Source organism: Lipotes vexillifer, unplaced genomic scaffold (assembly GCF_000442215.2).
Source record: "Lipotes vexillifer unplaced genomic scaffold, Lipotes_vexillifer_v1.1 scaffold500, whole genome shotgun sequence".
NCBI classification, from domain to species: domain Eukaryota; kingdom Metazoa; phylum Chordata; class Mammalia; order Artiodactyla; family Lipotidae; genus Lipotes; species Lipotes vexillifer.
Genome location: NW_006778765.1, coordinates 1,562,286 through 1,589,674, shown reverse-complemented (window position 1 = coordinate 1,589,674; position 27,389 = coordinate 1,562,286). Strand labels below are relative to the sequence as shown.

The following is a 27,389-nucleotide window of genomic DNA, read 5'->3' as shown; positions in this document are numbered from 1 at the left end:
CCGCCCCCACCAGGTGCCCATCTGCTCCAAGACCTGGCATGGGTTCAGGCTTAGATCCTCCTTCCTGCCCTGGATATTATTGTTAATTTTCTCAGATATGATAATGTTACTGTGGATATACAGAAGACTGTCCTTGTTTTAGCTGATGTGCACTAAGGAATTTAAGGACAAATGTCAGGATGTCTGCTGCTGGGACTTCCTTTCACATGGTTCAGCAAAATTTATACATAGATAACTATATAGAGAGAGGAGATAAAGCAAAAGTGGTCCAATACTGATAATTAGGGGATCTGAAGGTATACAGATGCCCACTCTACCCACCAGTCTTTCCATTTTTCTATAAGGAAAAGAGATGGGTTACAAACCAAAGAAAATGTAAAAATCACTCCACCTTAATCTGAGAATCCCTGCCCAGAGCCTTCTCAAAATTGGCCTCATTTCATAGATGGGGAAACTGAGGCTTGGTAACACAGGTTAGTGTTGGGGTAGGTGGTAGGACCTGATGCTCATTATGCAAATGCCCGATTTTATTTGACATTTTAGTAATGCCCTGTGCTGGGGACTAAGTGTCCAGATTTGAACTGGACGCTGTCCCTACCATAAAATGTCTACGAAGTGGGAAAGAGCCAGAGAGACCAGGCCACAAAGAACCCAGAGGCAGGGTATAAGCTGTGACTAGAGATAATGATTCAGCCTTTGCACTGACTTCTGCTTCCTCTGTCCAGAACATCTCTCTCCACCAACTCCTACTCCTGGCCAACTCCTATTCATCCTTCAAGACCCAATGCTGATAAAACCTTTCCTGAGCCTGAACCATAGTTTACTTTGCTTTTCTTGTTGGCATTCACACAATAGGTACTTGGTGACCATAGCAGAAGGAAGGAAAGAGTATGAGGGGGATTGAAGGCAAGAATGGCCACAGCTCTTCGAGGGGACAGAGACCCCCAAAGCCCTGTTTGGGGCAGCTTGGCTCCTCTATAGGTCTGGAGATAGGCTGTGTACCCCAATCAGCCTGTGGAGAGGCACCTGCTTCCCCTCTTTTGCCTGCCACTTCCCACACTGGGTACAGCTGTCCAAACAGCTGCAGTACCCATCCAGTTGCCAAGGCAACATCAGCCCATGGTGGGACGTCAGGGATGACAGGGGCAGAGCACTAACCCTGGAAAGTTGCCAAGCAACACAGCAGGTTGGTGACATCACAGGCACCATGGCTTCTGGACAGATGGACAGGCCACTGTGGAAAGGGTCCACTCTCAGGAGATCTAGCTTACAGAGTCACTCGCCCTCTACTACGCAATGGTTACTGCTGTATCCCTCAACTGGAGGTGGGCTTGAGTGGCACGGACCAGCGGGTGCTGCTTTCCCCAGCAGCCCTGCCAGCTCCACCTTGCCACTCTACAGGTGTGGACAGTGGATGTGACTGCCTCCTTCCTCAGCAGGGGACTGTGGGTCAGTCCCCGCTCTCCTGAGTCTCAAGTGCCTACTTTCAAAGGCCATCTTCTGCAATGGCAGGGCATGGGTTCAGGCTTTGATCTTCCTGCCCTGCCCTAGAAGTCACCATGCCTACCTGTTCCCTGGGAGAGGAACAAGGGGCTGAGCCATGACCCCACCCTGGGCTCCTACCCCTCCTGTGGTGGGAGGGCAGTCTATTGCCCTATATGAGCTGGAAGGGAGGTCAGCCTTGCTCTTGTTGAAATGGGGAGAGACTGGCTTCCTGAAAGAGTTGGTGGCAGGGTGGGGGGTGGGGTGGGGGACGACTTGGGCAGACAGGCTGCTTAGGGCACCCTGGCCCAGGCCCATGCCTTTGGACCAGGGGTCTGAGAGGCATGGCAGGCCTGGGCTCCCCGCTCCCCTGTGCCTTCCTGCTGGCAGCACTAAGGCCCGGAGGAATGCTTTACTAGCTGCAGAGATGAAAGCCTTGTGTAAATAGGCAGCAGAATGGGCCCTTCACGTGGCCAACAAGCCAGAACGGAGGGCGACAGGCATTCAGACAGGGTGGCTGGAGCTACCCGCTCTCCACCTGCCCCCAGTTGGCCTCTTGAACCCCAGGATCTCTCTCTGGTTTGCTAGGCCAGGAGCTCTGAGCTGCTGCCTAGAGAAACCAAGTCACAGGCATGGAGGGTATCAGAGAGAGAGCCGGGCAAGGTCTGAGGCACGCCTTCTCCCCAGGCCTCCCCTGATCCTCCCCTTCTCTGCCATTGGCCAGCTGGCCTCAGCAGCTCTGACAGCATTTTCTCTGAATAAAAATGGAGACAAATTAATTCTCCTTTCATCCACAAGGTCAGCTTGACAGACAATACCTTGAAAGCCCAGAGCTCAGGGAGGAAGAGTGGAAAGGAGTTGGGGGGGGCGGTTGGAGGATTGAGGACCAGTCACCCATGAGTGCTCAGCCCCCAGTCTAATCCCACTCCCACCTATATCTGTGTGGAGCTTCGCAGACAGAATCTCCTCCCTCTTTTGGTTTATCTACCACTTTCCATCTCATCTCAAGCTACACCTCCTCAGGAAGCCCTCCCTGATTGCCTCAGTCCACAGAATATGCTCACATTCTCCTCAGGGGACCATAGTCAGTACCACTCAGCAGGCAATCATGCAATGGTCACTGCTACATCCCCCCAACTGAAAGATGAGCTTGTGTGGTAGGGACCAGGGGTGCTGCTTTTCCCAACAGTCCTGCCAGCTCCATCACTCCTGCAAGAACCCATAGGAAATGCTGAGGAGACAGAGCAATCACACCAGGCCATCACCCTGAAGATGGTGGCCACCAACATGTGCCCAGCTGCACATGACCACACTTTACACCCTCTTCCCCAGCCTACCTCCTCCCTCTGACTTGCAATTCCAGACCACGCCAGTGAACAAGGTCCAGGATGCTAAGGTCTTCTCACCGGGAGTGGCAGCCAGGAGGAGTTCCTGCCAGTCCCTAAATGCCTGGGCCAAAGCTCCAGATGACAAGCCCCGAGACAGTGATATCTTGCACAAGACATTTCTGTGGGGCCTGAGGAACTGCAGAAAGCTGCTTACCGTAATTAGCCTCTGAGCGCCTCTGATTTCCCCTTGGCCCCAAGCAGCTCATTGAGCATCGGTGGAATGATCTCTTTGCAGGGTAGGTGGCCTCATCATCTCAGCCCTGTGACCCACTAGGTACCCCCATCCCACCCCTCCTGGGAGCCTGCGTTTGCTGAGTCTGGGGACCAGACTGCCATTCTGACTTTTTCCCCACCTCTAAAAAGGTCTATGAACAGGGCAGGAGGCCTGGGTTCTGCAGCCGACTCACTGGGCAAGTCTCTTTTCTTGCCAGGCCTTAGTTTTTCCATCTGCATATTGGAGAACACAAATCTTGCCCAGCCCTGAACCTGGGCCTCCTGTACAGAATGGTCGAGGTACACCAGGACTGTTACTCTACCCCTAATACCTCCATTCTTGGCAAGAGCTTTGCCTTTGCCAGACCTCTGGGAGGGAGTGTGTAAGAAATTCCAACAGTCATAGCAGCACTATTCACAATAGCCAAAACGTGGAAACAACCTAAATGTCCATCAACAGATGAATGGATAAATAAGATGTGGTACATATACACAATGGAATACTACTCAGCCATAAAAAAAAATGAAACAATGCCATTTGCAGCAACATGGATGGAACTAGAGATTATCATACTAAGTGAAGTAAGTCAGAAAGAGAAAGACAAATACCATATGATATCATTTATATGTGAACTCTGAAATAGGGCACAGGGACTTCCCTGGTGGTCCACTGGTTGAGAATCCATTTTGCAATTCAGGGGACGCCAGTTCGATCCCTAGTTGGGAAACTAAGATGCCACATGCTGTGGGGCAACTAAGCCCACGTGCCACAACTAGAGAGCCCATGCACTGCAACAAAGAGCCTACGCGCTGCAACTAAGACCTGACATAGCCTATAAATAAGTAAATAAATAAATAAATAAATTAGTGTTATAATAAAATAAAATAAGGCACAAATGAACCTATCTACAAAACAGAAACAGCCTCACAGACATAGAGAACAGACTTGTGGTTGCCAAGGGGGAGATGGGGAGGGAAGGACTAGGGAGTTTGGGATAAGCAGATGTAAACTATTATACATAGGATGGATAAACAACAAGGTCCTACTGTATGGCACAGGAAACTATATTCAATATTCTGTGATAGCAACTAGAGAAGCCCGCATGCCGCAATGAAGATCCCACATGCTGCAACTAAGACCCAGTGCAGCCAAATAAATAAATTTTTTTTTTTTTTTTTTTGCAGTACGCGGGCCTCTCACTGTTGTGGCCTCTCCCGTTGCGGAGCACAGGCTCCGGACGCGCAGGCTCAGCGGCCATGGCTCATGGGCCCAGCCGCACCGCGGCATGTGGGATCTTCCCAGACTGGGGCACGAACCCGTGTCCCCTGCATCAGCAGGCAGACTCTCAACCACTGCACCACCAGGGAAGCCCTAAATAAATATATTTTTTAAATATATTCTGTGATAAAACAATGGAAAAGAATATTTAAAGAAAGAATGTCTATATGTATATAACTGAGTCACTTTGCTGTACAGCAGAGACTGGCACAATACTATAAATCAACTATACTTCAGCTTTAAAAAATTAAAAAAAAAAAAAGAAAGAAACTCTGACCGGTCAGCAAAAATAAGTTTGTTCAAGAGAGGGAGTTCCTCATTATCAGAGAGGTGGAGCCACAGTTAGCGGCGATGGCCTGGGAGTGTTCAAAAAGCCAGGGCGGCAGCTGGAGCTGGCAGTCTCCTCGGCAACCTGCTCCCACACTCCAGGTCGGCAAACTGAGGTGGCAAGAGGGGAGAGGGCCTCACCCAAGGTCACAGCAGAATAGGATGGGAACCTGGGGCTGGCCTGCAGGGTGTAGGGAGACACTAGAAGGGGGAGAAGACACAAAGACCAGTGACCACAGGCATCTCCTTCCCTGTCCAGGAGGGGGAGGGGCATCATCCGGAGCTTCCCACTCCTCCTGTCCCCTTGTCCCTCCTCCATTCCACCATCCGGTTGCGGGGGATGAGCCAGATACAGATCCTTCCTAGGATCTCAGTGTCCTCACCTGAACTGGCTGTTGGATCACCAGGGACCCCCAGGCCATCCTTTCCTCATGGAGGGTCCCTGCCCCAGTGTCCTCCTTCCCTGATACTCCTAACAAGCCACTCAAGAACCTGGCACTGGGCCCAAAAGACCCAAGATGGACAAAATATTGGAATCAAGCACATTCCTGCAACCCAGTGTGGCATCTGGGTTCGAACCAGCAACGGAGGTCATTTTGCTTCACCAAATTATCCTGATTCATATCCACCAAACAAGGAATGCATCTACATTTTGGAAGCTGCTCCACGTCAAAGAATAGAGTTGACCTTTGATGAACATTATTATATAGAACCATCATTTGAATGTCAGTTTGATCACTTGGGAGTTCAAGATGGGCCGTTTGGTTTCTCTCCACTTATAGATTGTTACTGTGGTGTGAAAAGCCCTCCATTAATTAGATCAACAGGGAGATTCATGTGGATTAAGTTTAGTTCTGATGAAGAACTTGAAGGACTGGGATTTTGAGCAAAATATTCGTTTATTCCAGATCCAGACTTTACTTACCTAGGAGGTATTTAAAATCCCATCCCAGATTGCCAGTTTGAGCTGTCAGGAGCTGACAGAATAGTATGTTCTAGTCAGGTAGAACAAGAGGAAAAAACAAAACCTAGCCAAGCAGTTGACTGCATATGGACGATTAAAGCTACTCCAAAAGCTAAGTTGACGTGGAAAGTTGATCAAGGGACTTCCCTGGTGGCACAGTGGTTAAGAATCCGCCTGCAAATGCAGGGGACATGGGTTCAAGCCCTGGTCTGGGAAGATCCCACATGCCGTAGAGCAACTAAACCCGTGCACCACAACTACTGAAGCCCACGCGCCTAGAGCGTGTGCTCCGCAACAAGAGAAGCCACCACAATGAGAAGCCCACGCACCACAAGAAGAGTAGCCGCCACTTGCCACAACTAGAGAAAGCCCATGCACAGCAACAAAGACCCAATGCAGCCCAAAATAAGTAAATAAATAAATATATTTAAAAAAAAAAAAAGAACCTGGCACTGATAGGTCCCCTGCCCAGTTCCCCTGTACCCATGATGGGCCTCTGGGAAATGTCATCTCCACCTCTACACAGTGACTCTTAAGTCTTTCAGGTCTCCACATGGTCTAACAGAGGTGGCCCTGAGAGTGTGACCCAAGACAATCCCCTTCCCGCTTCTCTCTCCAACTGTCCACCCTGACTCAGCTCTGGGGACATCCTGGCCTCAGATCTCCTTCCAAGCAGAAGGAAACGTACTCTTGGAGACCCTGAGGGCAGGAATGGTTGCTCCCATTTTATAGGTAAGCAGACTGAGGTCCTGGATTGGAGGTCTTATGGACACACATGCTACTGGTAAGGCAGAGCTGGCTTGTCAGCTGGACCCTCTGCCCTTGACCAGGGCCGTCCGTCCCTGCTACCCCTCCTGGTTGCACAGGCCCTCTTGAGTGGCCCTCAGAGCAGGCAGCTGGGCCTGGGGATGGGCAGGGAGTGCCTTGGGGAGGACGCCTGGGCTGGGGAGCAGGTGTGGTGGGGGGCAGCAGGTGCAGGATAATGGGGCCACCAGGGGAGGCCCAGGGAGCAGGTGCCATCGTGGGGGGTGAGGTTGTCATTGTTCACCCAGCTCTTGTGGGCCCCGAGCAGGCGGGGCATCTCTGTGAGCCCCTGGGCCACCTTGGCTCGTGCTCAGAGGTTGTCCAGATGCCTGGGCTCAGGCACACAGCCAAGCCCCTCCCCTGGGTCCCAGCAACCCACCAGGTTGCCATGACAACCAGCACTTTCATCCTTGTCCCTTTGTCTGGTCATAGTCCAGCTTTTGTGACCAAGCCATAATTCGGGGGTGGAGAGAAAGGGGCCTTGCCTCCAGACACACTCAGCTGGGGTAGAGTTGTGAACCCGAGGCAGAGGGGACTGGAGGGCACGTTAAAGGAAACTGGAAAAGCTGGGTTTGCTGGCCATCAACCCCTGCAGCTTCCTCCCTTGGCTGCTGACCACACTCTCAGAGCTGAGTCTGGGGGCCTGGGAGTGACCAGGGCCCCAGGCTCTCCTGTCCCCTCCCTGTGCCTCATTTTCCCATCTATAAATGGACCACCCCTCTCCACTGATGCACCATGGCTGAACAATTTGATGACTTCCCTGTATAACTGAGGAAACCAAGGTACGGAGCCAAGCTGGGCCTTGGCCTGGATCACGCCACACAGAGCAAGAGGAAGAGCCAGGCCTACAGGAATCCAGGACCTCAAGCCATTAGGCCCCCACGCCAAACGACAAATCAAGTCCCACAGTTGTCCCTTCTCCTGACACCCCCATGGGGAGGAGCCTAGCCACCAGGATTGGACAGGGCTGGGAGCAGGCTATGGCCACCCTGGCCCCACCAGCTGTGTGACCGTGAGCAAGCCCTTTCTCCTCCTGGAGCCCCAGCCTGTAAAATCAAGGGGTGTTGAGAGTAATGGAGAGCCCTCCCACCCACAGCTGGGGTGAGAATGAAGCAAGGCGCACTCTGCACAAAGCAGGCTCCATGCCCACCCCACAAACATCACACATCCACCACTCCCAGCACCACCTCGGCCTGCCCAGAGGACTTGGCATCCCCATGTGTCCACCCTGCCACCCTGCTCCAGACCTTTGCACCTGTGGTCCCTCCCCTGTGGCACACTCCCCGCCTCACACAGGAATCTGGAAGTCCCAGGTCACCAAGAGTTGGAGAGCATGACCACTGCTTAAATCTACAGGAATCCCCTAGAGACAAGTTCTGATGTTCAACAGGGAACCCCCGAGCAGAAGCAGAGCGTGCTCCTGGGATGTGGACCTGGCACCGGGGATGGGATGGCACAGAAGGGGAGCAGGATGGCTTTAGAGACTAGGCTGTAGCAACTTTTGTCCTTTCTTCCTGGGCTGGCTCCTCTGATCTTTGAGAGGAGCCAGGAGTTCCTACAAGCCCCTGCCCCAGGCTTACCACCCCAGTCTCGTGGGAGGAGTCTGGGCACCCCAACAATGATCAGCACAACCTTGAGGGTTTGGTGTGAGCTTCTGTAGCGTCTTCCACCTTCCATGGGATTCAGGGCTCTCTCTGCAGGCCCCTTAGGCTCAGGACAGACACCTACCACCAGGGCAGCCCCACAGACATGACAGGGTCTGGGGATGTGCCCCAGAGACACCTCCAGGCAGACACCTCAGTCAGGGTGGGTCTGCATCCCCCCTTCTCAGCCAACACTGGTCCCCCTGAATGAGACTTGAGGAGCAGAGGGCCACAGGGGAGGGTCTTGGGCTCTCCTGCAGTGCAGTGAACACTGAGCAGAGAACAGATTCCAAACAGCAGGGCCCCGACCCCACGTCTCAACAGAGCACGACCATCTCAAGAAAATGTCACTTCCTCTTCCCGTGAACATCTTCCTCTGGGATTAGCTCTGCATCTGTGCTGGATGTGCTGGGGCGGTAGCAGAGTCTGCTACCTGAGGCCATCAGGTGGGTGTTGGGGCCTGGGCTGAGGCTGCACCACTGGCGGCCCATGCCAGCAGGAGGACAAAGTCTGCCTCTGTAGTTATTTATTATCACTATGGGTTAGGAAGCTGTTACTGAGGAACTAGAATGTGTCATGAGGTTTATACATCACGTCATTTAATCCTCACACCAGCCCTGGAAGATGGTGGCTATTATTGTTTCCCCTTTTACAGGTGAGGACACCGAAGCTCAGAAATGTTAAGCTTGGAAAAGGGGATCAGCAGACCCACCTGAGGGGTAGGAAAGGGTAGGAGGGCATAGCTGAGGCCACTGTTAGGTAGAACACAGTGCAAGGCAGATCTGGGCTCAGGGTAAAACATTCTGTGCAATGGCCTGAGCCAAGGGACTGGGCTATCCAGGTGGCAGGGAGCACCTGTCATGAGAGGCATGCAAGGAGAAGCTGGATGGGGTACCTGTTATTCAGGCATCAGGATGGAAACAGAGTCCCTGTCCAAAGCATGTGAGACCCTAAGGTATCCATCCCAGCCTCACCCCAGTCCTGGAGGGTGCAGAGAAGGCAGCACCTCCCAGGTAGGGGTTGAAGGATGGAGGGGGACACACTGCCCAGACCATCCCCCTGTTGTCTCATCTCCAGGAGTGGCTTCCACTTTCCAAAGTATGTTTTAGTGAGAAGTTTCAGAGGACCAGGGACAAGGCACAGGTGGAAACACAAGACTGGGAGTGAGTACCCCAAATTTTGCATCCCAGGCACTTGACTTGCCTCATCCTAGTGCCAGCCCTGTGGGGACATTTCAGAGCTCAGTCCCACTCCCACGTCCCCTCCCTAGGGAACTGACAGCTCTTCCTTACCTACCCCTCATACCAAGCCCCATCAGTTCTACTCCTAAACATCCCTCAAATCCGCTCTTCTCCAGATCCACAGCCATGGCCCTGGGCACCACCTCCCTGGCCTCGCAGCCAGCAGTTACCAGTTCCTCCTACCCAGAAGCCCTTCTTAGACCCCTCCATGGCCCCTCTCTCTCCATACTTGGCACCTTGTGCTGCCCTCTGGCCAGAGAGAGGCCCTTTTAGTTCCTGGTAAAAATCAGGTGCCTGCCCACTTCTCACCTGGATCATATTCACTGCAGCTCAGGCATCTTTCCTCCCAGGTCTGGGTTAAGCACCCCTGTGCTCCTACAGCCATGACAAAACTGTGTAGCTATGACCATTAATATGTCTGCCTTGGGAATTCCCTGGCAGTCCAGTGGTTAGGACTCTGCGCTTTCACTGCCAAGGGCCCGGGATCAATCCCACAAGCCATGCAGTGCAACCAAAAGAAAAAAGGAAAAGCATATATACATATATATGTGTGTGTCTGCCTCCTCAGAGAGACCAAAGGCGCCATGGGGCAGGGTCCAACCTGTCTCACCCAGCCTTGCATCCCCAGCCCTGCTGCCTGGCACAGAGGAGATGCTCAGTGACCGAGAGAGACAAATGGATGAATGAATGAGAGTGTGGCCAAGGCTGGGAGGGCTGTCTATACAGGCAGGTCCCCGGGGTCAGCTGGGTGTAGAAGCCAGAGCAGGAAGTGGGCTCGGGGAGATGTCCAGGGCAGGAGACTGACTGAGCCAGCAGGTCCTCTGCAGAGGCCCCAGATGTGTGTGCCCCCCTACCCTGAACTGCAAAAAGGGGGCATCTCTAACAGCTACACATCTGCCAGAAAGGGACAGGAATTGGTGCCTTATGCCGAAGGGAGAGGGTGATTTAGGTGGATTCCTAGCGGTCTCACCCACTGCCTCTGAGCCACATCTTCGCTTTCAGCAAAGCCATTTTACAGTCTTCCTGGGGACAACCACGGGTGTGAGGAAATCCATAGGTCCAGCCGCGGTGCACCCACCCTGCTCAGCTGGAGGGGGGATGCCTGTTGGTGGCTTTGTACAGCCCCCAACCCCAACCCCAACCCCTGGGCAGAGAACAAGCAAGTTTGAGAGGGCAGAAGGTTTCCCTGGGCTTGGCTGACCTTGAAACTCCAGCTACTGCTCTCTGTGGGTGGTCCCGGGCCAGCCTGCTGCTGCTTCATATTCCTCTCATCTCAGTGGCAGCCTCCTGGACTTCCTGGCAGGCTTCCAGGCCTCAGAGGAAGCCACTGCCTCTGCCACCACCGCTACCGCTGCCACCACTGCGGCTGTGAAAATGCAATTACAGCAAACAGCCGCTGCCTCACTTGAGCCTCACCACCCACACCTGGAACTAATTAACTTAATTAGGCCTTAATAAGCTACGCTGGTCAGAAGGCCTATTTTTTCTTAATTATCCCCTAATGTGCTTGGCATGGAGGAGCCCGGGACCGGGAGGATGGCTTTGGTGGTGGCAGCCACCTCTTCTCCCTGCAGAAGGGACACCCAGGAGTCATGCCTGCAGGCCAGGAGTGAACCTCAAAGCTGAAAGTTGGAGAGTGGGGGTGAGCCAGGGGACACAGGCCAGACCCGCGGGAACAGCGCCCCTCTCCCAGCCCCATCATTCTGGCCACCCTGCCTCAGCTGGGGCTGAAGCCACACCCGGGCCCCCCTAGCCCTAGCACATCGCCCTGTTAGGATCTTCTGCATCGCCCGTGCACCACACTATTCTCATTTTCCTGACTCCCATTAGAGTATAGGTTCCACGAGGGTAAGGATTTCATCTTGGTCGCTACTGAATCTCCAGCCTAGAACAACATGTGCCTGGCACATAGTAAGGACTTTTTGTTGAATGGATGTTGAGGGAATGCCTTGACCCTCCCACAAATAGCCACAGTCCCCAGCCCCTTCCTCGAGCTCCCCAGAGCCCACCCAAACACCTCACACCTGAAGATGACATCCCCACATCCTACTCTGGCCACCCAGCCTCTGCTCACACTGGTCCTACCATCTGAAGTACATCCTCTGTGAACTGAAATTCTTGGCTGTCCCAGGCCCTGCAGGTGCCGTGTCTCCTGACCGGTGAGGGAAAGGGTTGGGACCTCTGCTTGTTTGAACTTGGCTCTTCCTGGTACTTATCTCTGCCTACCCTTTGGAGGACACTCCTTGGGGCTGGGTCTGTCTGAACCCTGAGACCATGAGCCCCTGGAGGTAGTGACCCTCATCTTTGCCTGCCCATTGCTCCCCACTTAACCCCAGTAACCAGGCCCAAGGTGGCTGGCCCATAGTCAGCAATTAGCAAACAAGTTGGCCTCACCTTGATCATATGCCTCGAGACCCAGAGAGGGGCTTGGATGAAAGCCAAGTCCAGCCAGTTGCGGGTATTGCCTATAAGAGGGGGCACCACTGAGTGGGAAGGTTTGGGATGGCCCCCAGAGCCCATGCCTCCCAGACAGGATTCCCCAGTTCAGAAGGGCAGGGGGCCCAGCCTGGGGCAGTTGGAATTGCCAGTCAGAGCTGTCTCCCCAGGGGCCTGACCCGCATGCAGGGCACAGGTGGGACAGAAAGAGAAGGGACAACTATGATGACATAATTTGGAAAGAGGGAAGAAAGATGTCACATTCCTTGGGTCCCACCTCCCTGGGGACTCTGGACAGTGTCAGGATGTCTGAAATCATAGACTTTCCCTTCACACAGGGATACTGAGGCCTGAGAGACAGAGTCCGCCCAGGTGACCCAGCCAGGCAGAAAGTAGAGTTGCTGGGACCTGATTTTGGCTCTAACAGCACCTCTTGGAGGCCCTGGAGCCTCGGCTTGCCCATCTTTACAATGGTGGCACTGATTCCCATCTTCCCTCACTTCCTTCCCCCCCCCCCCCCCCCCTTCCTTCCTCTTCCTTTTCTTCTGAGCCATGTGGCTGACAGGGTCTTGGTGCTCTGGCCGATGTCAGGCCTGAGCCTCTAAGGTGGGAGAGTCGAGTTCAGGACATTGGTCCACCAGAGACCTCCCCCCACCCCCCGACCCCTGCCCAGGAAAGCTGTGAGACTCACTGAGGGGAAGGCTGTGGATGGTCTCAGGCAGGTCAGGGCCCCGCCTCCTGGCCTTGTGGAAGGAGGCAGGGGGTGGGGAGTGCAGAGGACGCTGAGGGAGCAGGACTCTGGGGGCCCCCCAGTGATTCCCTGCCCCCTCCTAGGGGAAAGAGCCATGGGGCAGGAGACCTCCCTGAAGCTGAAGGGGAGCTGCCTGGGCTCAAGGAGTGTCTGGCCACGTTGGGCTGCCTCTCGGGTCAGCAGCACTGCCACCATCAGGTCTAACACCTTCCTTGCCCCAAGCCTCAGTTCACCACAAGTCCAATGAGGATAGCAGTAATCAATCCAGTCCTTCCAGTCTGTGGCCTCGAAGAGCCACCCTGAGGGGCCAATAGGCTAGTGGCTGGTGTGAGCAGCAAAACCTTGAAGAGAGAAGAGACAGCCTGCTAATGGTAGCATTTCAGGCAGGGAACCTGGGGGCAGAGGGACCTAGACTGCCCGGGCCCCCGATCTCAGCGAGACCAGCCAAGCCAGGGCCCTGGCTGTGGGGACGGCAGTGCCCATCTGTGATGGGAGAGGCTTGGTCAGGGATGCCATCAGCCCTGGAAACTGCCTTTTTGCTCCTGCTGACTCTTCTGTCCTCGCCTGTCTGTCAGCTTCTGACAGTCACCCCGCCTCACGCACACAGCGGCCACTGCCTCCAAAGCAGAGGCAGCTGCTGCGGCCTCCATGCTGGAACCAAAACTGAATGAGCATTTTCACAATGTTGCCTCCCGCTGACGGCTCATAATTGCATGTTGAAGCCATGTGATGGAGCCCAACTTACACTAATTATGTCATTACCCTAATTAAGTAAATACTGTATGTGCTAATTGGCTGAAATCTCTTCGTGGGGGATGGGCAGGGGGAGAGGAAGCCCGTGTCCCCTAGGCTTTCACATGGATGGGCTGGGGCTAATAAATTCGGGGTGGAGGGGGGGCATTCTTCCCTCAGTTTCGCAGGTCCTGCCATCACCCAGGTGGGATTCAGGGAGGACCCTCGGCCCCTGCCCTGGACAGGCTTGCCCATGCTCCAGGGGAGAAAGCAGAAGGTGCTGGACAGGTGGTCAGAGATCCAGGCTGGAGGCCTGCCTTTGCCCTGACAGACCAGTGGTCTTAAACAACCTTCTACCTCTCTCCAGTGGGTCCTCTTGCCCACCCCCCACCTCAGCCAGCCCAGAGCTTGTGGAATCTCAGATGTACGGGGCACAGTGGCATCAGAGGGACTCAATGTCCAGGAAGGACTAACCAAGCCACTGTCATCCACCTATATAGGACAATAGTTACATGCCCGGCCTGGGACAGCAGGAGGGAGAAAGGCTGATGACCGAGCAAAGCCCTAGGCCCTGGGGACAGCACCAGTGTGAGCCAGCAAAGGAATAAACAGAGCTGGCATGTGAGGTGGAAGACAGCCTGAGGAAGTCAGGAAGGCTTCCTGGAGGAGGAGGACCTCAACTGTGAGAGAGGACATCAGGGCCTCAGAGATCAGATAATCTTTCAAGGTGTGATTTTTTTTTTTAATGCCAAACTTTTTAACCATAACCTTCAGGTTGGGGTTAGGAGAGAGAAGAGAGCAGCCATCTGGAGGATGGCCCCAGATGGGACTCCAACCCATTTGGGGGTACTGAGGGACACAGAAGGAATGCCAGCCCTGTGTCAGGGACAGTTGTGTCCAGAATGACCAGAGCCCTCATCCTGCCCTCTCTAAGTCTATCACCATGGACCAGCTGTCAAGCGAGGGCCCCCATCCCTGCCCTGTCTCTCATGAGGCTGTGGGGAGGGTCCCAAAGGCAAGAGTTTGAGGCCTCAGCACTGCAGCTGGAGCCTCCAAGAGCTGAGTCTTCTCAAACCCAACAGAGCCAAGCAGTGCCCAGTCTAGCGAGTGTGCCCAGGTGCCTCAGTGTGGGCATCCCTGTTCTCCCAGCTCCACCCCACCCGCCTGCTGCCACCTCCATAGACATATGCTGCAGCTCCACACCCGGCAAACACCACATGCTCACTTTGGTGGGCAATGGCTCCCTGCCTCCCAGGCTGGAGGAAAGAAAAAACAAGAGGAACATGAGGCCTAGCCCTGGACAGGCCTAACTCCCAAGGCAGCCTCGGCCAAGCCTCTCCAGCTCCCAGGCCTCATGCTCCCAATAGATGATACGCACTCATTCATTGCCTGTCCTAGGCCTCCATTCATTCCACACAACATGGTCTGGGCTCCCCTACACTGGCTCCAGGAGACAGAAACAGATAAGAAACCATCCTTTTATCCATGACATCTGCAACTTACTCTCAAATGGCTCAGAAAAAAAATACATATAACTATGCACACATACAGAGCAAATACATATATAGAGAGGGAGAGCAAGTGAGGAAAAATATTAACAGTAGTCGACATGGCTAGAGGGTATATGGGTGTCTTACACTATTCTTATTGACAGTTCTTCTGTAAATTTGCATTTATTTAGAAGTAAATGGAATGAAGGAAGGGATGGAGAAAGGGATGAAGGAAGGGAGGGAGGAAGGGAGGGAGGAAGGGAAGAAGGGAGGAAGGGAGGGAAGAAGGGAGGAAGGAAGGGAGGAGGGAAGGGAGGAAGGAAGGGGGGAAGGGAGGGAGGAAGGGAGGGAAGAAGGGAGGAAGGGAGGAAGGGAGGAAGGGAGGAAGGGAGGGAGGAAGGGAGGAAGGAAGGGAGGAAGGGAGGGAAGAAGGGAGAAAGGGAGGAAGGGAGAAAGGGAGGAAGGGAGGAAGGGAGGAGGGAAGGGAGGAAGGGAGGGAGGAAGGGAGGAGGGAAGGGAGGAAGGGAGGAAGGAAGGGAGGAAGGGAGGAAGGGAGGAAGGGAGGAAGGAAGGGAAGAAGGGAGGGAGGGAGGGAGGTCCTTTCCTTTTATGGGATTCCAGGCTACGAGAGGAGGTAGCTGGAACAGTAGCAGCCGGGTTGATGTGGAGGGAGTTGGGCTAGGCAGAGTCTAAGGGCATCTAGCTCTTACCCTTCCACATAGGGTGGGATGGAGGCTGACTCCTCCTCTCCCTGTCACAGCTTTAAGCAAGCCCACAGCTCCCTCCCCTCTTCCTGCTCTCCAAAGCATGTTGGTGTGCTGGACTTTCTATAAGGAGTCTCCAGTGGGATGAGAAGGGGAACTTCCCTTGGTCGTAAGCTTAGGACGGCCTCCTGTGCGTCTGAGCATGGGAGGAGACTGGACCAGCCCAGGCTGCTGTGCCTGGGACTAGGGAGGGATAGGATGGCTCTGATCAAGGCCACCCTACCTCCCCTGCCCCTCACAACACTAACACAGACTTGTGCCGCAGCAGCGGCCCAAGCCCAAGCCCAAGCCCAAGCGGAATTCCCTTGTGCCCTTGCCTGTCACAGCAGCACTTAGCAGCAGGAGGGAGCAGCAGGAAGTGGTTCATTATTCCATCCTTCATTAGGTCTGCATTAGGCAGCCCAAGAATCGTGGGATGTGCAGGAGGCCTCTGCTTTAGATGGGCCTGTTAAGGGGCTGCAGCTCTGGACCCGCCCCCTGCAGCCTCCTTCCCAACTCACCCCCTCCCTATCCCCTGCTTCCCCACTCCCTTCATTCTTCCCCATTGTGCCTACCATCCTCCCCACCTCCCTTGGGGCCCCAAATGCTCTTCCCTAAAAGGGGACTTCTCCTACCCAGTTCTCAGTACAGGCTTTGGACCCCATCCACCATCCCCTCCCCCAAAGACACAGTGACAGGGGCATCCCGATGTGTGGTCAGTCTCAGCAGAATGAAGGGGACCCCTGCCCGCTTTCACAGCCCATCCCCTCTCCCCTTGACCTCAGGCTGACACTTCAGAGCCTGGACCGCCCCACAGTGGACCTGCCCTCCATTCAGGAGACTGTCCAGGATGCTCCAGACTGCGGCACCCAGAGGTCAGCAGGGGCCCATTCCTCCATTCGGACACCTTTGTTCTTCTCCCGCCTTTGTCCCTGGCCCATCCTCCCAGCCAGCCCACAGCCCAGAGCCTTACCCCTCGCCTGGCGGCTCGCCTCTCCCTCCCATTCCCCTTCGTGGCCTTTTGCCCACTCAAGTAGCAGAGCCTGGCATGGGATGGGGTGGGGCCTCTCTGCCCACCCTGCCCAGCCCCCAGCCCGCCCGCCCCCTGCAGCCCTCCTCTCCACTGCTCCCTCTCCTGCCCACGCCCCCTCACTTGCCCCACGTCCCGCCCCTCTAACAACCTCCCCTCTCTAGGTCTGGCCCCCTCGCCTCCTCCGCCCCCTCCCCATTTCCTCTTCCCTCTTTCCTTGGCCCTTCGGTCCCTGGAAGTCAGGCCTCCTCCCCTCCCCTCTTCTCTCTCATCCTCTCCCTTCTCTCTTCCCCCTCCAGTCTCCACTCCTTCGCCTGCTCACTCACCCTCTCCCTCTCCTGCTGCCCCCCTCTCTCTCCCCCACCTCTTTGTTTCAGCTGAGAACCGGCTCCTCGGGACAGTTCCCACACCGCAGTGCCTCTGGTGAGGAGACAGCGCCGCCGAGGTGAGCTGAGCGATCGGGCACCGGCAGGCGCGGGCAGCCGGAGCTCTGGGGGCAGGTGGGTGGGGAGACGGGGCAGTCCAGCCCGCCGCTTCTCTGCCTGGACCAGTGGGAGCAGCAGTCGGAGTGCCAGCTTCAGATTCCCCGGTGGTTAGCAGGAGCCAAGGACAGAGGGGCAGCCAGTTGGCCACGGGGGGCAAAGCTAGTCAGGAGCTGGCAGGCTCTGTCCCAGCCCTGGTGCCTGGCTTCTGTGGGTGGCCCTGGGTGGAGGGAGACCCTCAGGGGGTACCCGACTGGGTGGGCGGGGGGCTGGGCTGCCCAGAACAGCCATCCCTGACAGTCTGAATGTATGCCCAGTCTTAGAGTCCAGAGCTCAGGACCCTGCCTCTGGCTGGGCTGCGGCTGCGAGGTTGCCGGGTGGCAGCAGCGGAGCTGTCTGTGGGGCTGTGACCCCTACAAGTGTCCATTCCTGGGGGGCTGTGGTTGCTGGTCAGGTATGTGCTGGACCACTCCCATTGCCCAGGTGGGGGGTGTGGGCGAAGGAGAGCTCTGCCCCATGCTACAGGCTGGCTGCTTTCACCCCAAGCTACTGACCACCAGACCCAGAGAGCCACATGGAGGAGGGGCACTTCTCCCTGCCCTATGGGTCTCTGACCAGCTCCCCCAAGATGGGGTCCCCAGGACAGCTTTACCCAGAGTTGCAATCAGTAGGGATTCAGGTCCAAGCTCACATGTTCCTGCGGTCAGCTTCCTGGGGTGAACTGAGCAGGACAGGGAGGAATGCCTTGATGGGGGTGGTGGGCAGCTGGGAGAGAACAGGTGGCAACGGAGCCCTGGCTCTTGAGTAAGGCTTAAGTGTGAGTACTGGACATGACCCAGGGCTACACAGTGATCCAGAGACCCTGACGCTGGGTAGGTGGGTGGGAGTGGATGGAAGGGGCAGGAGCCAGTGCCATGGGCCCCACCCCGTTCTCAGCTGGAGCTGGGGATAGAGAGACAGCGCTAGATGAGGACACAGGGTGCCTCTCAGACTTCCCCAAAGAGGCGAGCAGGGAGGCTCTGCAGGCTGCCAGAGGAGGGGTAGGAAAGGCCAGGAGTATGAGAGAAAGGGTGGGGGTATTCCCACTGGAGTGCATCTTGGGGGCCAGACCCTGGCAATCTGGCTAGGGCAGGGCCAGATCCTACAGCTCCTTGAACCCCCAGGAGGCAGCAGTGGACAAGATCATGGTGGGTAGTGATCCCATGAGGCAGAGCTGTGAGGGGCATTTTTCCCGCTAGGACTGGGTAGATGGGGCCCTTGTTTCTGGGGGCCAACTCTCCCTGGACAGAGCCTCCTTATCTGAGCTGGCAACAGCCCCTCCCAGACGGAGCAACCTGTACAGAGAGGGGGCATCAGAGCTGGGGTCCCCAAGCCCACCCCACACAGCCTCTCCAGAACAGGGCAGCCTGAGCCAGGGAAGCAGGACAGCAAAACTTCACGACTGGCCTTCAGGTTGCCTAGGGAGGGATTGACCGTCAGACATCCCTGTCTCAGGGAGAAAGGCCAACCCTCCCAGCCTGGGCAGAGCTCACCCCAGCTCTGTGGCCCTATCTCTCAAGCGACAGCCCACCTAGGCCACTGGCTTCCCCACCACTCAGGGCGTGTCAGTGTTCCCCCCACCCCTACTCAACCCCTGTCCTCCCCTAGCACACCGGATTCCTCTCACCCAGCTAGGGACTCCTGGCCTGGGGTCAAGCCAGTTCTTCCCCACACAGCCTGGGCCTCATCAGGTCCCTCACACGTGATCCAGACCCAGAGGGATCAGGCTGCCCCACCTGTTTTTCTAAACCCTGAGGGGCTCACTCTCAAAGGCTGAGTCAGCTTACTTTAGCTCCAGCTGATCCCCCACACTGGCTCTGTGATCTCGCATGGCACTGTGCATCCCAGCAGCCATTAAAGACTCAAATACCACACCCTGCCAGTGCCAGTCCAGTGCCAGAGGGCAGTAGTGACTCGCTCGGCCTCAGTCAGTAAGCATCAAGACCTCGCCGGCTCAACCCCGACCCTGCCTGGAAGAAAGGGCCTCCCTGAGCCAAGAACTCCCTGAGCTTCTCCTTGGAAGAGGCCAATACCTCTCCCTTCTCTCCCTCTGTCCCTGACCCCCTTCCACAGAGCTTTCCTACCTACATCCATCTGCTGCCGACACCTCCCCAGAGAGGTAAGCAAGATAAGGATGTTATCCCATTAAACAGAGGGGGAAACCAAGGCCTGGAGAAAGGAGGCTGGCATGGCCAAGATAAGGACCTAGGACCCGACTCCCACTCCAGTGCTCCTTCCAGGTCTTTTAACTGCCACCTTGGTGAGACCCTACATGTGGTGGGGTACCTATGCTCACCAAAGTCCACTCGCTGCCCAGGCTCTCTGCCCCACAAATTCTCATACTCTGAAGGCATTCCCAGCAACAGAGGGGCTAGGTTACTCCCAGGGGTGTTTGAGCCAGGGCTTCCAACCTTGGTTCCAAAGTGGGCATCCAAAGGGATGCCTGGCCTGGCTGAAGGCTGCCGGAATGAGGCTGCAGAGGAGTGGGCAGGGAGGAGGTGGGAGGGGTTGCCGGGCCTGGTGATGCACCTCTCTCCTACATGCTGCACCTCTTCCACCCACCACCCACCCCCATGGTAAGGATGGCCTCAGCATCAAAGTCCTAAGACAGCCTCCTGGCATCACTCCTTGCCAAAACTCCTTGTGGGGCCTGCCACCACTGTCAGTGTGAAGTGCAACCCCTTCAGCCAGGCACACGAGGCCTTTTGCCAATTGGCCTCTGCCAGCATTTATGGCTTCCTTGCGTTTCTTGCATCACCGTCTCCCCAACATTCTAACCACACCAAACTTTGTGGGTCCCCCATCCCTCTCAGAGCATGGCTCTGAGGCCCACTCAGTGACCGTGGGTTGAACTGGACACACACGCCTACACGTCTCAGAGCACACACACAGATGTGCACACAGATGCAGGCACACACCTTTGTGTGGAAACCCACCACATGTGGCTTTTTGCCAAATCACACACACAATGGAGCTGTGAAATCTAAGCCAAGAGGGACTCACAAATCTGTTCTAAGGACCCCTAAAGAGACCAGCCATGGTCACGTCACCATCCCCAAGCCCTTGGCAGGGCAGCAGGGAAGCTGGAGTGGATCTCTGGCTCTGGCTGAGCCCTTGACAGGCCCCAGGGTCTCTAAGCCCCAGAGGGTAGGAAGAGGATAGTCAAGCAGGTCCCAACCAGGCTCTCATTCTGGTTCTGTGGCAGACTTGCTATGCAGCCCCAGACAAGCCACCTTCCCTCTCTGTTTCACCAGCTATAAAACAAATGGATTTGGATTGGCAGACACCTAAAGGCTGGCCAGGTCCATTGCCCAGCTGCTCTCAGTTCATGTCAAGTGCAGAGAATGGAAGGGTTCCTGCTGTGAAGGCAGCAGCCAGGGAAAGCTGCTGGGGATGGAGATGAGGTGGGAACGAGGGCAGCAGGAACCCAAGTGGGGACAGACAGAAGCCAAGAGCCAGAGGACGGGAGCAGTTATTGTGATACATAATTGACATTTATGGAGCAAATAATAAGTCCTACAGAACACTCACCATGTAGGCTTTATCTCATATTTTCATCTAGATTGCAGCCAAATATATCCTTTCTCAACTTGGGGTTACCAAATGGGCAAATCTAATGGGTTAGGCCCAATCCAGCCTCTGGCCTCCAGCCCCCAGAAACACAGGCCCAGGGCAGGGGCCAAGGTGGCAGGGGGAGACTCTGGCAAGACCCCACTCTCTCACCCCTCAGCAGGTGTGTAAGCAGCTATGCGCACAGGAAGCAGCACAGCACAGCCCGTGCTGAGGATCTCTGTGTACACACACAGATGCGTTCCCCCTCCTGTGATGCCAACACCAACACCTGCATGCTCACATGCCACCACACATACGCATGCACATGCTGGGGACATGGCAGACAGGCCCTCTGCCACAGCCCCAACCCTCTTATCCTGCTGTTGCTGGGAACTTGACACCCAGTGCTAATCCTCATGCCCCCGAGGGCAAGGACTGAAGCAGGGACAGGGCATATCTAGAGGGTGCCAGAGGAGCACCGGGGCACAGGCACAGCCATGCAGGGACAGTAGCCCCTAAGACTATGACACCCCCACCCCTGCAGGAAGAAACCTCCCACCAGGACAGAAGGAAATGGAGCCCCTGCATCACAAAGGGGTGTGAATTCCCCTCTCCCCTAAATCTCCCTGGACCCCAGCACCCAGCTCACCTGCTCACCTCCCTCCCCATCCCCAGCCCACCAGGAACCATCTGCAAGCTGCACCATCTGGAGCCCAAGTAGAGAAGGGAGGCTCTTCCCAGGAGCAGGGCACGCCAGCCCTGGCCCAGAGCCCCTCACACCCTCAGAGAGGAGGGCACAGCTGGGATGGAGGAGGCCAGCAGGAACAGCCCCAGGCCTCGCTGTTCTCTATGGCTTTTTATTCCTATGTGATTCTACTGCTCACTCATATAGGGATTGGAGCCGTGGCGCACGGCGGGGGCAGCCAGCGGAGGGCTCAAACACTGAACAAGGGGGCCCAAGGAGAGCCAGGACAGCGGCCCCACCCTCTCCCAGTGCAGTCTGCTAGCCTGGCTAAGGAAGCCCTTCCTCTGTTGCTCCCCTCCCCACTGGCCTCTTCCCAGCCAGCCATAACAGGAGAAGGGGAGAGGGGCTGCTGGATCCCACCACTGCTCTGACCCACCATCCCAGCACTGGAGACCCCCACTGCAGGCTGGCACCAGGAACTGGACTGTGTTCCCAGAGGAACAGCTAAAGGCTCTGAGGGCAGGGAGTGGTTCAGCCTGGGAAAATGGGTCTGGCACAAGGAAACAACACCCAGTGTCCTGTGTGGCTGGGGGTAACCCCTGGATAAATAGGGGTTTATCAACCAAAGAAAGTACAGTCTGGCTAAGGGCTGTCCAAAGACAGAAGGAAGTCCTTGGTGGCAGGCAGTAAGCATGTGCCCAGAGAGGCACACATCACAGGGTGGAGAGACCTCAGCAAGGATGCCACAGGGGAGAGTGACAGTTGGATGGGTGGCCAGTCCCCCCCAGACCTCACAAACTAAAGTTCTTAGGCCTGTCCTCCCTGGGGTCTCTGCTCACCCACATCGAGCATGTTGGGAGCCACGCTCAACCCTCCCAAGCTCCTGTTTAAGTGAAGCAAGTGCCCTGCAGAGACGGGTACAGAGAACTCCTGCGGGGCCCTGGCACAGGGGCTGCTGCCCAACACCATTCCCCCTTCCTGGCAGCTCCCCGCTAACCTTTGCTGTGAAGGAAGAAGCAGTGAGAACCCATAGTGTGGTCCTTTTTATTTTCGGTCCTTCCTGTTTCACCCCACAGAAGAAACAGGCTCAGGAGCTAAGCAGAGGGGCTGCCTGGGGGAAAACAATGGGAGCAGCAAATTGGCCTAGGGGCTCGTCCTGGTCCTCAGGGGTACCTGCTGCCAGGGCTGAAAAAGTAGGGGTGGAAGAGAACCCCCATCTGCCTGTCTGGTTGGCGAGTTGGACACAAAGCAGAGGCCCTGGCTGGGAGGTGTGAGGGACAACCATGTAGCTAGGGCCAAGGAGAGGAGAGGCCCTAAAGCCTGGGAAGGCCCTGGGGACCAAACCTGGTCTGCTCCAGGACACTGCCCTGCAGGCCTCCTCTAGGTTCCCAAAACATGACCTATAATATCACCGCGGCTGCAGGAACAGGAGATGGGCGTCCATGACATTGGTGCCAGTCAGCCCCGTGTGCAGCAGGTGTGCCCCACCCTGGAAGCGACAGAAGAAGGTATGTGAGTCATTGTGGGCTAGGAAGGCGGCCACGTCCAGACCCTGGGCGGCAGCCTGGCTGGTAAGCTCAGGCCTGACCCAGGCCCCGGCTGCCTCTGTGGGCCCATCCTGCCCATCAGTGCCACCGCTCAAAAACAGCACATCAATAGGCCCCAACGGCCACTGTCCCAGTTCTGCTCCAACACGCAGGGCCAGTTCCTGGTTCCGGCCACCCTTGCCTGAGCCCTGCAACTGCACTGTGGGCTCACCACCAGCCAGCAAGCAGACTGGGCCCCGAGTGCCCACCATGGCCTCCAGAGCCTCCTTCAGCTGCAGGTCTGGGAGCTGGAGCTCAGCCGCCAGTTCATAGAGTTGTTCATCCTCCTCCACAGAGGCTCCAGCCCCAGGCATGGTGAGGCGCGTTCCAGCCACTCGGGCCAGCAGTGCATAGAACTGGGCTACACTTTTCACATCTCCCTGCATGGTTGTGCTCAGCACCACAGCCCTGTATCCCAGCGCCTCGGCCTGCTTCTGAGCCTCAGCCAGTGCCAGTGCATTGGAGCCAATGATCACATTGAGGACATGACCACAGGTGTGTGGCCCATGGGGGTCAGAGTCAGCCCGAGCCAGCACAGTCTTCACAGAACGTGGCAGGGCAGCACGAAGGCCATAGCGATTGAGGATGTGCAGGCAATCTTGCACACTGTGGATGCTGGCCACGGTGGGGCCGCTGGCAATCACCTCCACAGGGTCCCCCACCACGTCTGACAGAATCAGGCTCACCACCTGGGGAGGGGTTGCAGAGGCAAGGCTCAGTCCCACCTGATCCTTGCCCCAGGGCCCATGAGATCAAACTGCCTCCACCTATCCACACGTCCTCACACCACCCAGTGCACTTCCTCACCCACTTCTAACCCCTCTCAAGTGGGTGTGAAAAACACCTAGCCCTGTGGACTCCTGTACCAGGCCTCTGCTCTTCATCTCCCTGGTACACGTGGGCCTGGCTCCACCAGCCCAGAGCTGCCTGGGGAAGAAAAGACCCACGCACCTGGGCAGGGTAGGCGGCCTGAGCCAGCCCCCCACCCTTGAGCTGGGACAGGGCCTTCCGGATGGTGTTCAGCTCCTGGATGGTGGCTCCACGGGCCGCCAGCAGCTTGGTGAGTGTCTGCTTCTCCTCCAGTGTGACAGGTGGAATGGGGGCGGGCAGCAGGGCCGAGCCCCCACCTGCAGAGACAATGAAGACACTGGGCAGAGAGGATGGATGACAAAGGGACTTCCCTACCTGGGGGAGCAGGCAGTCAGTGCTCATATTAGGCTAGAAAAGGGGAGGCTAGAAAGAGGGGCTAGGGTGCCCCCGTGTGGACATACAGTGAATGTGTGCACAGTCACCACACCCAGGTTGAACCCTGCTTTGGGGTAGCCCAGGTCCCAGCAGACACTGGAAGAACTATTCCTTAACAGCTTGGAAAAGAAAGCAGACCTAGAGGAGACAGCGGAGAACGAGGGTGGAGACTCTGAGACAGCTGGAAACCAGGGTTCTAGCCCCAGGTGACAATGGTACAGACAGCAGCAACAGAGACATTTTCCTGGCAAGGCCTGAGTGAGGTGCTCCCTGGGCGCCCTCTCACGGTTATCCAACAAGGTCAGTCAAGGGGAGGACCCCACAGCTCACAGGAGGCCACCAAGGACTAAGCCATCCAGGCTCTTTACTGCTCCCTTGTCCTGTCACCTTGAGAGCTCAGACCAACAGCTTCTTGCAGGCCTGATATTTGGAAACCCCCACCCCCCATCAACACACTGTCCTGAGCCAATCTGGCACCCACACCTGAGATGAGCACGAGCAGCAGGTCATCAGCTGTGAGGCCTTCAGCCAGCTGCCGGATGGCCAGAGCAGCCCGCAGGGCATCGCGGTCCGGCAGGTTGTTCTCCGCGCCCTCGAATACCTGGACACGGCTGTGTGGCTTCAACAGCATCTCCCTCAGGGGAGAGAGAACGGAGAGCAAGATATGGGGTGGGCTCCTCTTCCCACCTGATTTCCCAGATGTACAGGTGAAGGGGACAGTAAAAAGGACACCCACTGACACCCACCCTGGAGCCAGGCCAGTCCCAGAAGAAAATGGAAGCTGGTGAAGGAAGGAAGCCCCAATCCAGCCTGAGTCTGGGCCCAGGTTCCCCTCCACATAGGAGCAGCCCCCCAAGGCTCCTTACTGCTTGCCAGCACTCTCCATGGCAGCACGGATCCCCTTGGGAACGCTGATCACGCCCTGCACAAGATGCTGGCCCAATAGCTCCTCAGCTGCAGTTGCCATGCCCAGGACAGCCTTGCCAAAGCCCACCAGGTAGAGGTTTTGCTGCAGCTGAAAGCTCCGGTCCCTCACCTTCAGCTGCCCGCTGTCAGGGTCCAAAGACAGTGCCCGCTGCAGCATGGGGCCCGGCAGCACGGCACCCACAGTGCTCTCAAACAGCTGCTCTGCCTGCTCTGCCAGGGCCATGCTACTGGCCAGCCGGGCCAATGGGCCCCCCCAGAGGAGTGGGCTCAAGGGGGCTCGGGCCAAGTGACGCAGGACCTGCAGGGCTGCAGCCATGCCCCACTGCTCTCAGCACCACCTGGCAACCATGGCTGCCTAGGGAGAAGAAAGCACTAGTTAGACCGTTGCAAGGCCAGACAGGAGGCTCCCCACAGCCACGGCTCTGAGGGCTCAAGGCCAGAGGACCCCACAGCTGCTGCTGCAAGAATGGGCCATCTGCCAGTCCAAGGAGATTTCCTAAGGCCCACAGCTGCCTGATCTCACTCCAGTCCAGTCTTCTGAGCCCAGGCCTGCCACCCAACCATGTCCTCCTCTTCCACAGGCCACATGCCAGCCCTCTGGACACTCTGCCCAGAGTCCAGAGGTCTTGTTAGCTGAGCCCTCCTCCTAGATCACCCCCTTCAGCTGAGAGCTAATCATTCACAGAAGAAGAAATTACTATCAGTGGGCTCCCACCCCACCCCTTTTCCATCCCCTGCACTTCTGAGCCTTGCCCGGGGCAATGCCCCTTTCTGGCACTCCTTCCTTGCCTCTTTACCACTTCTGTTGCTACAAAGCTGCTGGCTGTCCCACCAACTGACCTTGAGCCCAGTGACCTCCAGCCTGCCCTCTTTTTTTTTTTAATTAATTAATTTATTTTTGGCTGTGTTGGGTCTTTGTTGCTGCGCATGGTCTTTGTTGCGGCGACCACATGGTCTTTGTTGCGGCGAGCGGGGGCTACTCTTTGTTGGAGTGCGCGGGCTTCTCATTGCAGTGGCTTCCCTAGTTGCGGAGCATGGGCTCTAGGCACGCAGGCTTCAGTAGTTATGGCTTGCGGGCTCTAGAGCGCACAGCCTGCTCTATTTCATTAGTTCATGGGTCTAGGCTGAGGAGCCTGGAAAGGCTAGGTCTGTGTAGGGAGGCTGTAGGTTTGCTGGGACACCGACAGGCAGGTCCAGTCACATCCTCGGGGCACACAGCCCAAAGAATCCCAGCACTCAGGGTGAGTCCAGCAACAGGTTCAGGTTCAAATCAGAAGTGGCAGCAAAGCCTGGCTCATAGTAGAACCCTGAAGAAGTCCTTAGACGCCACATGACCCCACATACCATTGGGCCCAATCTGCAAGACAGAAAAGGACGCCCTTCCACCTACATGGTCAGACCCACCCATGCCAAGAACATGCCTTTGGCTCTGCATAACAAGTCTTGGCTCACACCACCCACAAGGGTGAGAGCAGCATGGCTGGAGTAGGCAAAGGGCAGGCTTCCCCAGCTGAGGCCAAATAGTCATTTTCCCTACTGGGCACAGTAAAGGCTAAAAAAAGCTTTAAGGTGAAGGTCAAGAGGCTGTAGCAGAGTTAGGGACAATAAAGCCCCCAAGAGCTCATCTGTAAAAAGGCATTACTTTAATAAATGCTCACCATAAATGCTGCCAGCTGACTGCAGCAGCAAGTGTGGACAGAGCAGGGGAAGGAGGCTGGGAATCAGGCTCCAGCTCTACCACAGGGACAACTCCATTTCTCTCACTGGGTCTCATGAGCAAAACGAGAGGTGAGATGAGACTAATGCTCTCCCCTTGACATCCCTGGGCTCTCTGAAGCTGTCCACTGTTAACACTGAAAATCTGGACTCCAAACATCACTTTATCCCACACTCAAAAAACCTGGCAACTTCTAGCCTCTGGCCACTTAGCCTACATGGAGCTCAGCTTTCCCACAAGAGAAGACAAACTGCGCCTGACTCCAGCTGTGAAAGGGAACACAGGGGGCGCTGCCATGGGGACTCAAAATGGGCCCAGCTGTTGCCGGGGGCTCGTGAGGCTGGCCCATTAGGATTGGCGCTAAAAGCGGCATAGCGTAGCGATAGCTGATTCTGACAGTCTGGGCGAAATTTGTTACCTGTTTCCCTGATGGATACGGGCCTAGAGGATACCAGCTTTGCCACTGGATATCAGAGCCCAGGGCAGGGGGCACCCAAGAGTAAGATAACCAGATAAAATACCGGACGTCCAGTTAAATTTGAATTTCAGATAAATTAGGAATTTTTAAAATGTAAATACGGTCCGTAAAATATTTGGGACATACCTATACTAAAAAATTATTTGTTGTCTATT

General features: G+C 56.0%; 1 protein-coding gene and 1 pseudogene across 2 annotated transcripts; one reads left to right on the top strand and one right to left on the bottom strand.

Moving 5' to 3' along the window:
* Window positions 1-4,713: 4,713 nt before the first annotated feature.
* LOC103072279 (neuropilin and tolloid-like protein 2) lies at window positions 4,714-21,317 on the top strand (annotated as a pseudogene).
* Window positions 21,318-22,301: 984 nt separating this feature from the next.
* Window positions 22,302-25,633, bottom strand: GLYCTK (glycerate kinase). 2 transcript variants are annotated; one of them, XM_007451854.1, is made up of 4 exons: window positions 24,979-25,633; window positions 24,596-24,747; window positions 23,819-23,994; window positions 22,302-23,556 (listed from the first exon to the last, which is right to left on the bottom strand). In XM_007451854.1, exons 1-4 carry the CDS (start codon window positions 25,353-25,355, stop codon window positions 22,690-22,692), a joined length of 1,572 nt encoding a protein of 523 aa, XP_007451916.1. In that variant the 5' UTR covers window positions 25,356-25,633; the 3' UTR covers window positions 22,302-22,689. The 2 variants fall into 2 exon arrangements, with proteins under 2 accessions (XP_007451916.1, XP_007451917.1); XM_007451855.1 differs by lacking the exon at window positions 23,819-23,994 and having other exon boundaries at window positions 23,387-23,556; window positions 24,979-25,355.
* Window positions 25,634-27,389: the final 1,756 nt, after the last annotated feature.